Raw genomic sequence first — 12,980 nt, 5'->3', positions numbered from 1 at the left:
CACTTTGTCAAATACAGTGAATGTCCTCACAATCTGCTACCTGTCCGTACTGTGAGTGCACTGAAAACAAAATCCAGTGTTAATACACAGCCTAAGCTCTGTAAATGGGCATGTTGCTAGCTACGTTAGGAACCATTTGTTTACATACCCTTTGTTTATATTTTAGTTTACAGAGCCTAAGCTGTGTTTTAACACCAGAAACAATACGGACAGGTAGCAGATGGTGAGATGTTCACTGGTTTTGACAAAAAGTGATTTGGACAACGAGCGTTCTCCAGAATCACTGACTCCAGCTGTGCCAGTGAGGAAGTGTGCGGTGGTGAGTCAGTAGAAACAGCTAGAGTGTGTGTTTTTGAGGGATGTTTTTAGTTGAGCTTCTACTACAATGTGCCAACATCTTGGATTTTCAGGTAAAGACAAATCAAAGCTGTCCTTGATGCTGAAGCTCACAAGCACACACACACACACAGCAGTCAAGTTGACTGGCAGCCCCATAAATGCTCCCCAAAACTCTTTGTCATACTCATACTATAAATACCCTGACAGCCCCACCACTGTACATCAACATCTGACTGTGGCAGCTCACACGTCTGTTCACTTACCTGCTTGCTGCTTCAAAGGGGAAGCAGGGGGGCCCAAAACGGTCTGCGACAAGCAAAAGAAAACAACTCTGAAAGGATACAATCTGAGAGCCCCAGTCTGGGTGCCGATGGCCAGTATCTTCTGCACAGGGTCGAAAGCCATGGACGAGGGCTGATAGGGGAAGCCATGACGGACAGTCTGACAGATGTGCAGAAAGAAGGGAGGAAAAAAAGAGAGAGAGAATGCATTAGAGATGAGAACAATTTGCATTTCACAGCGGGGGAGTTGTTTTGACAAAAGGATGTCACACACAAGACTTTTGGTAAACAAATGGTCCAGATGGATGTGTGTGAGAAGAAGTGTTATGAAACACAAAAGCCAAAGAATAATCAAAAAAACTAAATGCTATTTCCATGGCAATGGCATTCTGCTTAACCAGTTCCTCGTTGATATTTGGCTTCGATTTTTAGGGTTCTTTTATTTTATAATCCTATGGCCTGTGTTGAGATTTTTAATTCTCTCCCTTTATCATCTCATTTTCCTTCTCTCACATGGAGTCGTGATTTCGATTAAAAAAAAAACATGGGGAAAATACACACCAATTACGGTTGCCTTTGGTCATGATTTGTTTCAGGTCCTTCTTTGCCGTTCCACGCTGTGTTTCTGTTTTAATTTTTTTTGGTCCACCCTCTGTGTTTTCCGTGCGACTGTACTGCTTTATGGCATCAGTCAGCCGGTGGTGGGCCGTGGGATTTGTTTGCTTAGCGGCAGAAGGCTAAAGCATGTTACATAAGAGGCACTCAGTGCAGCAGAGAGAGAGAGAGGGAGACACCTGCCTGCCTTTTCCTCACAGAGAAACATTACAGAGAGATTGTGTCCAGACAGACAGACAGACAGACAGACAGTGAGTGGAGGAGGGTGTGTGTGTGTGAGTGGATACAGTCTCATTCAAAGAGACTTCAATCCGTTGAAAGACATATTTGGGGCTGTGGTGTCAATCAAACCATGCAATCTCATGTGCTGGTCTTTCCAGCCAACCTCAAGGCCTTCAGGTGTGTTGACTAGACTCTAGATTATGTATGGTTGTTTTTTAATTATTATGAATACTCCTGACAGCTGTTAAGAGGATTGCAGTTTAAAAAGAATTAAATCTGCCCTAGCTCCCAACATCAACACCTTATGTTAGTGCTTGGCTGGCTGTTACCTATATACAGACAACAGCCTAGGCTACAATCATTGGACCCTTCCATGATGTTGACCAACCAAAAAAGGTGCACAGAGAATCTTCCTTGTTAAATAAGATGAAGTTTATCAATGACAATGGACTGTGTGCTACAGTAGTTACCATGACTGTATCCCTACATTTCCAAAGAAGAGGACAGGCCTATTAGTAATGCTTCGATTCACAAGCAATCCTGTTACAATTGTGCCGGTTACATTTGTGGGATAAATCAATAACAAGCCAAGCATACTACAGTGGTGTCTGTAAAAAGGGCCACACAAAACCATTAGGGCACACTCTGGGGAATCTTGATTGCATTGTTAGATGCAGATCATGTAAAAATATATTTAATTAACCCCATCCATTGTTGTCACTAATTCAAACAGGGATGGGAGGAGAGACTTTTCCCTCCCCATATAAGCCCTCACTCATTCAGGCGCCATCAGTCCCAAATGGATCAATGCAGGGGGAAAGTATTGTGTGTGTGTGTGTGTGTGTGTGTGTGTGTGTGTGTGTGTGTGTGTGTGTGTGTGTGTGTGTGTGTGTGTGTGTGTGTGTGTGTGTGTGTGTGTGTGTGTGTGTGTGTGTGTGTGTGTGTGAGAGAGAGAGAGAGAGAGAGAGAGAGAGAGAGAGAGAGAGAGAGAGAGAGAGAGAGAGAGAGAGAGAGAGAGAGAGAGGTGTGTCTGTGATGGGGGGAGAAGGGGATGAAGAGAAACTGCAAGGAAAAGACATCAGCGAATGGGAGAAGACACACACTTACATGCACACACACGTCAGGCAGAAAGCATCGTTTTGCTAATCCAAACCCAGCAGATTATGCAAGAGAGGATCCGATTGGCCCAGCCCCTCGATGTGGCCGTTCATGCACACATGCAGCAAACGATGGGATTTTTTGCTCAGAGGATAATACATTGTATTACCATATCTGCTTTTGAAAAAATGTCCAAGTAACGTTACAGGGCCGATGCACGCAACCATAGGAACTATATACACTTATGTGTCCTGTCCTGTCGACAGAGCGCACTCATCGTCACACAGTATGCGCATTGTAGTTAGGGATGTTATACTATACACACCATGCCTTGGACAAGCACAGTGCAATAAAATGACTATTTCTCTATCTAAAAATAGATTCTCATCAAACGCTAAATAAGCCCTTCGTTCCAACCATTCGGGTGCTCGTTATGCTTTAGATTAGGGCTTTAGATCAAAAACGCCGTGCGTCCATCGATTCATTCATTATGTGGCTCTCTCCACTTGCACCTGCTGTATAGCCTGATGTCATGTGTATCCTGCGATGGGATAAGCGCAGAGAACACACTGGGAATAACACAGCCTAACAAATGAATGGCTTTAGCCTATACATGCGACAGGGGGCTCAAAACCGTGATGGGGGGAGAGAAAAAAAACACAGCTGTGCAAATGTAATTCATCAGGTTTCGCCCACCTTGCAGAGCTGGAAATGGTCGGACTGGATGGTCTCCTGGATCAGATGGTTCTCCTGCGGTCCCACTTGGACGGACGGGCCGGAGGAGGACGCCTCTTTCAAGCCGTCCAGCACCTTCCTGATGTTGAACTTCTTCATTTTTCTTTCTCACGGACACTGCAGAGGAGCCGCACACCAATCGAGATCACCCGCAGGAGATGATGAAGAAGAAGGGGGTAGCCACTTTCCCTTTCTCTCACACACACACGCACGCACACATAGATAGGCTACACACACATACACGCTCACTCTCGCTCTCTCTCTCTCTCTTCTGATTTTCCCTTTAAATCTCACATTTTTAGTGCTTTTGGTTTAGCGCATTCTCCATGCCGGAGGGGCTCTTGGTGCGCTCTTCCCGCACAGCTCGCTTTTCTTGACGCTGTGGATCTTCTTTGGAGCGGGCTGCCTGCCTGCCTGCTGGGATGTTTGGTGCGTCGGTGTAATTCGCTCGGTAGCCCGTGCTGTGCCCTACTGCGTCTCCACGGCAGCGCTCTGCTTTTTCTGCTTCTTCTATTTCTTCTTCTCGTCTTTCCCCTCGCCCTCCCCTCACGGCTGTGTGCGCCGCTCAGCCAAGGCGGAAGCGCAGCGCAGTGTCGGTGGTGATGATGGTGCTGCTGCTGCTGACGCTCTTGCGCATGTCTGACAGAGGAGAGGCTTCAACACAAATCCCGCCACCTTGCTCTCTCTCTCTCTCTCTCTCTCTCTCTCTCTCTCTCTCTCTCTCTCTCTCTCTCTCTCTCTCTCTCTCTCTCTCTCTCTCTCTCTCTCTCTCTCTCTCTCTCTCTCTCTCTCTCTCTCTCTCTCTCTCTCTCTCTCTCTCTCTCTCTCTCTCATGCACACGTAGTAGGTTTCGCTCCACTGCACCTGGTGATGCTGGTGATGTTGGGATGCTGCAGCATTGTGTGTGTGTGTGTGTGTGTGTGTGTGTGTGTGTGTGTGTGTGTGTGTGTGTGTGTGTGTGTGTGTGTGTGTGTGTGTGTGTGTGTGTGTGTGTGTGTGTGTGTGTGTGTGTGTGTGTGTGTGTGTGTGTGTGTGTGTGTGTGTGTGTGTGTGTGTGTGTGTAGAGAGACAGACGAGCAGACAGACGCATGCAGCCTCACACAGTCCAATTATTTCCACTACAACCTCGCCCGCCCTATATCCTATCACATATCCGCCTCTGCTCTGCTGTTGCTGTGTGTGCTGTGTGCTTGCGTGGAAGGTTCGCCATATTAAAGACCACGGTGGTGAGAGTGGGAGAAGAACACGAAAATTGAGAACGTTGCATCATGTGCCCTATACCCTACTACAGGGGTTTTCAAAGTGTGAGAGAGTGAGCCCCCCCTCGTAGAACAAATTTCAGCGTCTTTCAAAATCCCTGTGTTTTTGAAAGATCTTATCATTATTTTACACATTTTAAACATATTTTTGAAACATTCTAAACATCTTTGTGCGTTTTTAAACACATTTCTTTCAACATTTTAACATCTTTATCGAAGTATGTTTTTGTTTTGCTTTTATAAAATACATTTGAACATCTTAATCCAGTGGATAAGATGGATAGTAGTGACTGAGTGTGCAATGGAGTGAGAGAGATAGGCAGAAAGACTTGCCCAAATTATTGACTATTGTTAAATGTCATTCACCCACCCAGTGTTTTTTCGCTAGTGCCTCCAATGTCCTGCTGGACGAAATTAGTAGTCAGCAGAGACCCTGACCCTCCTAGGGGGATCCGGGGGTATGCCCCCCCCCCCCCCGGGAGATTTTTTTTTTTACCTTTTTGAAGTGAAATGTACGGTGGCGCTGAGCATTCACCAAATAAAAAAAAGTTTCACAGCAGGATCTCGTAATTACGAGATATTATCTCGTAATTACGAGATATTATCACTCGCTCGGTAGGCTAAACAAATATTTAAAATAATTGTATTGATTATGGGGCCCATTGTAGTCCGGAAACCAAGGCTATTGCCTACGTTTTCCTATGGCTAGGTTCACCTCGTCTGCACACAAACACACACACAGACATCGTTATTGATGAATGAGAGGGCGATCCTTATCTCGTAATTACGAGATCCTGCTGTGAAACTTTTTTTTATTTGGTGAATGCTCAGCGCCACCGTAGAAATGCATGAATCTGCTGCACTTTCAGAGGAAGATAGAGGCTAAATCTGAGGAATTTTGTGTGAACAAATATTTTGGAGACACAAATGGGTCGGATGAATTAGAAGCTATTGAAGAAAGACACATGGATTTTCCATAAAAATATTTATTTAAAATAAAATATTATGCAGGGTCCTCTGGGTGGTTGGGCTTGGAGCTCTTTTTCTTTAACAAGACATATTTCTCTGTAATATAATGAATGCATTTAAATGCAGTGAGAGGAACGAAGCAGAAGAACTCTTGTCCAGCTATCTTTATTTCCACAGACAAGGCTGAAATAGGCTATAGACTATACACAGTGCATGGGAAACTGAGGGCAGTCCCATTTCCAAATGTTTTAAAATAAACTCAATACACACTGTGCATGGACGTGAATGTGACGTGATCAGTTAACCTCGGATTATCTCCCAGATGATCTGATTTAATTATTAGGCTATTAACTATCTAGACCAACACATTGTATTCCTTTTTTGTAAGATAACTTACATTTGCTTAATATGATGTTAATATCAAAAACACAAACTCAAAAGAAAACACAGTTTGAAAACCACTGCCCTACTACATTGGTCATGGTAAATACATTAAAAAAGAACATAAAAAAAATTTGACCTTCATGTCCATTTTTTTCTTTTAAAGAACATATCATGTAGACCTAACATAGCATGCTGATTTGGTTTCTATTGTTTGGCACAGCTCGCCCCTCCTGTCGGCCCCGTTTCCCTCCCCAGCACCATCGCCTCCTCAAGGCCGTGAGCCTCCCGGCGCTACAGCGCTATTCTGGTGATTTTGGGGTATGTAGGTCCTTTTTGATTCAGTGCTCCTTAGTTTTTGAGCAATAGCCCTCCACCTTTGTCACCGATAGAGCCAAGATCTCCTATATTATCAGCTTACTCACGGGTAAGGTCTTAACCTGGGCATCAGTCATGTGGGAGGGTCAGTCAGCTATTTGTTTTTCCTTTTCTTTGTTTTTGGCTGAAATGAAGAGAGTGTTCGATCACCCGGTGCGCGGCAGGGATGCTACCAAACGACTCCTCATACTACGACAGGGTACCCACAGTGTAGTTGAGTATTCAGTAGAATTCAGGGCGCTAGCGGCAGAGACGGGGTGGAATGATGAGGCTCTTCAGGGGGCATTTCTTAGCGGCCTAGCCGATCCAGTTAAGGACGAGTTAGCAGTTCGGGATGAGTCAGCTAGTTTGGACGAGTTAGTGGCCCTAGCTATCAGACTTGATAATCACCTTGGAGAGCGTCGCAGGGAAAGAGCCGGGCGGCCTAATGACCCGTTCTCCTCCCGTCCTTCCTCAGCTCCTATAAGACACTCCCCGGGCCATTCCTACAGTCGATCCTTGTCTTTCCCCCCTCCTTGGCGGCGGAGCCCATGCAGCTGGGCCGAGCCAGACTTTCCAATGCTGAGCGCTCTCGGAGGATAAATGAAGGGCTCTGCATCTACTGCGCTCAACCCGGCCACTTCTTGAGCTCATGTCCCCAGCGGTCAAAAGGGAGTGCTCCCCAGTAACGGTGGGAATACTGGTGAGCAAGATTACTTCGGTGCCTTTCCCCCAAACTCGTATGCAACTGCAAGCTAGACTCTCCTGTAACCAACAAACCCATTCGCTGTTCGCTCTAGTGGACTCTGGAGCTGACGAGAGTTTTCTGGATGCTGACTTCGTTGCTAAGGCAGGCATAGCCACTCAACCGCTTCCTACTCCTCTCAATGCCCAGGGACTAAATGGGAAGCTGCTGGCACGGGTCACCCATCGCACAGAGCCCCTTCGCCTTGTCCTGTCTGGTAATCACCATGAGGTAATCCAGTTCCACATTATCTCTTCCCCTCACACTACCTTAGTTTTGGGTCAGTCTTGGTTAAACCTACACAATCCCCACATCAACTGGGCTACTAGTCGTGTTCAGAGCTGGAGTGATTATTGTCTCTCGTCGTGTCTGCGGTCCTCCCTTTCCCCAGCGGAGGGCGCCAATGTCCCATTAAAACCTGAGTCCTCTGACCTGTCTGAAGTCCCTGCTGCTTATCACAGTTTGGGGGAGGTTTTTAGTAAACAACGTGCCCTCTCTCTGCCTCCTCACCGGCCCTATGACTGTGCTATTGACCTTCTTCCAGGTGCTCCTCTGCCATCCAGTCGTCTGTATAACCTGTCCCGGGCCTGAACGAGAGACAATGGAGAAATACATCAAGGATTCCCTTGCATCAGGTATTATCCGACCTTCGTCATCTCCTGTCGGGGCTGGGTTTTTCTTTGTGGCCAAGAAGGATCGCTCCCTGCGTCCCTGCATAGATTTTAGGGGCCTTAACAATATCACTATCAAGAACAAGTATCCCCTGCCATTAATTAACTCTGCTTTTGAACCCCTCCACGGTGCCACAGTGTTCAGCAAGCTCGATCTCCGCAATGCTTATCATCTGGTCCGCATTCGGAAGGGAGACGAATGGAAGACTGCATTTAAGACCCCCCTCGGCCATTTTGAATACATGGTTATGCCTTTTGGACTCACTAATGCTCCCGCTGTCTTCCAAGCCTTGGTTAATGATGTTCTCCGTGACCTCTTAAATCGCACTGTGTTTGTGTACTTGGACGACATACTTATCTTCTCTCGTTCACAGGAAGAACATGTCCAACACGTGAAGCAGGTGTTACAGCGACTCCTGGAGAACAAGCTGTATGTTAAAGCGGAGAAGTGCAAGTTCCATGTGGACTCCGTGGACTTCCTGGGGTACATCATAGAGCGAGGGCAGGTGAGGGCCGATCCCGCGAAGATACAGGCGGTGGCACAGTGGCCTCAACCCTCGACCCGAAAGCAGCTCCAGCGCTTTTTGGGCTTCGCCAACTTCTACCGAAGGTTTGTCAGGGATTATAGTCGAGTAGCGGTTCCCCTCACTAGACTCACCTCCACGGCTGCTCCTTTCTCTTGGAACCCCGAGGCTGACGCAGCGTTTGTTGAGCTGAAGAAGCGGTTCACCTCAGCCCCCATGCTCATTCACCCCAATCCGGCTCTGCAGTTCGTGGTCGAGGTCGACGCTTCAGACTCCGGGGTAGGGGCGGTCCTCTCTCAACGCTCCCCGGAGGACCGGAAGCTTCATCCCTGTGCCTTCTTCTCCAGACGTCTGTCACCAGCAGAGCACAACTACGACGTCGGCAACAGGGAATTACTAGCTGTTAAACTAGCGCTCGAGGAGTGGAGGCAATGGTTGGAGGGTGTGGAGATCCCTTTTGTTGTTTGGACTGATCATAAGAACCTGTCCTATATTCAGTCCGCCAAGCGCCTCAACTCCCGCCAAGCCCGCTGGGCATTATTCTTTGGTCGATTTAACTTCCAGCTCACGTTTCGACCAGGGTCCAAGAATGGGAAGCCGGACGCCCTGTCCCGACAGTTTGCCGTTGACCACGGCTCCCCCAGCCCCGATACCATCGTCTCCCCTGGCTGTGTGGTGGGAGCAGTCAGGTGGCAGATTGAGGCACGGATCCGAGAGGCGCTGAGGGAGGATCCGGATCCTGGAACCGGTCCGCTGGGCCGTCTGTTCGTGCCAAGTGCTGTCCGCTCCAAGGTCCTCCAGTGGGTGCATAATTCACGGTTCTCCTGCCACCCAGGTGTTAACCGCAGCCTGTCCCTGGCCAAGCGACACTTCTGGTGGCCCACCATCGAGGCTGACACCCGTGCCTTCGTCCTCGCCTGCACTGTCTGCGCCCGCAGTAAGTCCTCGCATCAACCCTCCTCAGGTTTGGTCTGTCCCCTCCCTGTGCCTGGCTGTCCCTGGAGTCACATCGGTCTCGACTTTGTCACTGGTCTGCCGTTGTCCGACGGTAATTCAACCATACTCACCATTGTTGACAGATTTTCCAAGGCTGTTCATTTTGTTCCACTGCCCAAGCTCCCCACAGCGCCTGAAACTGCTGACCTCCTGGTCCAGCATGTGGTCCGCCTGCACGGGATCCCGACTGATGTGGTCTCCGATCGGTGTCCACAATTCGTGTCTCAGGTATGGAAAGCTTTCTGTCGTGAATTAGGGGCGTCTGTCAGTCTCTCCTCAGGCTACCATCCCCAGACCAACGGGCAGACGGAGCGGGCCAACCAGGACCTGGAAGCGGCGCTGCGCTGCGTCACGGCTAGGAACCAGTCATCCTGGAGCACTCACCTTCCATGGGTGGAGTACGCCCACAATTCCCTGACAAGTGCAGCTACGGGTATGTCTCCATTTGAATGCTCTCTTGGATATCAACCCCCTCTGTTCCCAGCGCAGGAGGGCGACATCGCGGTGCCATCTGTCCGGGCCCACCTTCGATGCTGTCGGAAGGTCTGGAGGGACGCTCGCGCTGTCCTGCCCTGCTCCGCTCCACCGAACGCAATCGGCGTATGGCAGACAGACACCGGGTCCCGGCACCACTATTCACACCGGGGCAGAAGGTATGGCTCTCGTCAAGGAACATCTCACTCAATACTGAGTCTAGGAAGCTGTCCCCACGCTTCATTGGGCCTTTTGAGGTAGAAACTGTCATTAATCCATCAGCTGTAAAACTCAAGCTACCACTGTCCATGAAGATACACCCCACATTCCACGTTTCCCAGTTGAAGCCTGTCTCCACCAGCCCTCTGTGCCCCCCAGGAAATCCCCCTCCACCCTCCCCCCTCCCCCGCATTATTGACGACCACATCATCACCACCTGTCCCCGGCATAGACCACCTTCAGAGGAGGGCCTCTTCCAAGTGGGACCTAAGACGAGGGAGTGGGACCTAAGACGAGGGAGTGGCTACACGATACGAAGATGGACATATGAAGACGATACACGAAAGAAGAAGAAGACCCGGCCTACACAGTCAGGCGGATTCTGGACATTCGCCGCCGGGGCTGTGGTTTCCAGTACCTGGTGGACTGGGAGGGGTATGGCCCGGAGGAGAGGAGCTGGATATCCCGCCAGCTCATCCTCGATCCCTCCCTCATTAGGGATTTCCACTGGGACAACCCAGGGAAACCCGGTGGCTCGCCTGGAGGCTCTCATTGAGGGGGAGGTACTGTCATGATCCTGTCTGGGCCTCTTTGTCTCTGTGTTGTTTTTTGCCTTTTTGTCCTTTTGCTTGTCTGGCTTATTGCAGGGTTGGAGCAGGTGTGTGGGGAGTCAGCTCAAGCACTCACAGCTGCCAGCAATCACCAATCAACCGCCTCTCATATACCCGGTCCGACCTTCCAGATACTGCCATATTGTAGTTTCAGTTCACGCAGTCAGTAGCTCTACTTCTCATTACTTACCTGTTGCAGCTCCGCTTGCATTTCTTCCCCGTACTCATTTTTGTTGTTCTCCTGCCACAGCTCTCCCGGTCTAACTCCCCACGGCTCCAACCTGCACCAGCGAGCACTTCCACCCTGGACTCTTCTACCCACTTGCTCTGGATTCTTCTCACCCAAGCCCTGGACATTCTCCGTTGCTCTCTCCCTGGAACCCTTCCCAGGACATTTGGATCACCCCCCCCCCCCCCCCCCCCCCGGATCCCGACCCAACCCCCAGCTGATTCTTGTTCAATAAACCTTCTTAAACTAGTGCTGTCTCCGCGCCTGTGTCCTCCCTGTCCGACCGTAACAAGGCCCCCCTGTGTGACACGGCATGTTCCCTGCCATTATGTGCGGCCTGGGGCTGGGCCACTGACGAACCAATGTGCACAAGAAATTGTAAATTTTGGGTAACACTTTACAATAAGGTACACACAATTGTAGTAGCTACTACATACCTACTACGTAGATATGTGTTACCTACTACATACGTTTTTTTTGTGTTACCTACTACATAGGGTTTTATTTTTGTGCTACCTAACACATAGGTAGCCCAAAAAAAACCTATGTAGTAGGTAACACAAAAGAAAACCCTATGTGTTAGGTAACACAAAAAAAAACCCTATGTGTTAGGTAGCACAAAAAAAACCCTATGTGTTAGGTAGCACAAAAAAAACCCTATGTAGTAGGTAACACAAAAAAAACCTATGTAGTAGGTAACACATATCTATGTAGTAGGTATGTAGTAGCTACTACATTGTTGTGTACCTTATTGTAAAGTGTTACCAAATTTTGATTTATCCAGCATTCAATAGTGAATGAAGGAATATTGATTTAAAAAAATGACGAGAGTGTGCTATTCTATGTGTCTTCACATGTCTGTGAATGATAATTGATGATAATTTTGCTTTCTTTTTCTTCTCTGCTTGCATTAAGTACTGATATATAAATCGTTTCAATTAAACTGTTCCCATCGTATGTGTGACAGGCATGTGATAGAGTGGTGACTTGTATGTGAACACATGCCTACTAGACAACCCACAACTCAACATCATTATGCCTACTGTTGGATGTGATGGTCTCCAGTAAGTCTGAGGGTGATAATTGTGCTAGCTTTACTATGTATAAAATGTGTCATTAAGTGGAGTCAGAAATCCTGGAGAATGCTTGTTGTCAAAATCAGTGAATATCTACTCACGATCTGCTATGTGTCTGTATTGTGTGTGCACTTATTAAAAATCCAGAGTTAACACACAGCCTAGGCTTTCTAAACTGGTATGTCAATAAAGGGGGCCCGACATAGCTGGCAACAAACCCGTTTAGAGAGACTAGGCTGTGTATTAACACTGGATTATTTTTTTCAGCACAGAAAACAGTATTTACTGGTTGCAGATCTTAAGGGGATATTCACCAATTTTGACAAGCATTCTCTAGAATTGCTGAATCCGCCTTTAATGCATACATTCTACATCCCTCATCAGCCATGGCAATGGCCTCAGGTCATGAGGTCACAGTTTGGCCCCAACTATTTAAGATAAATACAAATCATCTTCGTCCAAATAAACATCCTCAACTGAGAGCCCCCCTACCCCTCCATGATGCTTATTCAATACTTGTGAAGGGCTGCGGCCGTTGAGAGTGGAATCAGTTCATAACATGAGTATCAGCTGTGTATGTTTGTGAGGTCACAGATGAAAGTACCAGTCTTGACAAGCTCAGCTGAGGCCGCTCACGCTTGAGTGACACTGACGTCGCCACCTGTTTGGGCTGTTTGCTAACACGCTCTTCTTCCAATGGCCGCCGCCGCCAGCAGCAGTATGCAGGGGCTGGACTTCAGAGGCAGAAGTAATGGTTGTGTTTGTAGACAACACCTGATGCCAACTGGAGAAAGTCCAAATAAGGGCATTTCTGGCCAACAAAATGGCACATTGTAATTATCAAGGCTGATCATATGAGCTTTTCCACATGTGTTTCCATGTTAATCATTTGTTGAGACGATGTAAAGGATGCATCAAGGAAATTAAGATTCTTTTGAATAAAAAAGGGCATATAAATATATGAGCAGGACAAGGGAGCAAAGTATTAATTCAGTGATTGTACCGGGGTGGCTTGAGAACAATTGTTTCAATGCTGATTTGCACAATGAACTGAAATTGACCACATGCACCTTCCAACCCCAACTGATATCGCTCGATCCGGAATACATTACCCAGGCAAACAAAGGGCTCCTTATTAGTCAGTCCTTGTGTGTGAGTGAGTGAGTGAGTGAGTGATAT

At 47.9% G+C, this 12,980-nt stretch overlaps 1 protein-coding gene across 1 annotated transcript in view; it reads right to left on the bottom strand.

Moving 5' to 3' along the window:
* The window catches only part of stxbp5a (syntaxin binding protein 5a (tomosyn)), a gene marked incomplete at both ends in the record, with an annotated part of 120,052 nt that extends 116,663 nt beyond the window's left edge, over positions 1–3,389 (bottom strand). Inside the window, 2 exons of the mRNA XM_080048200.1 lie at positions 683–780; positions 3,252–3,389. Coding sequence (XP_079904326.1) covers positions 683–780; positions 3,252–3,389 — 236 coding nt within the window. The remainder of the gene's footprint in view (positions 1–682; positions 781–3,251) is intronic.
* Between the last annotated feature and the right edge of the window lie 9,591 nt (positions 3,390–12,980).

The sequence above is a fragment of the Ammodytes marinus genome, assembly GCF_949987685.1.
Source record: "Ammodytes marinus genome assembly, chromosome: 19".
NCBI classification, from domain to species: Eukaryota; Metazoa; Chordata; class Actinopteri; order Uranoscopiformes; family Ammodytidae; genus Ammodytes; species Ammodytes marinus.
This window is presented reverse-complemented; position numbering and strand designations above follow the sequence as displayed.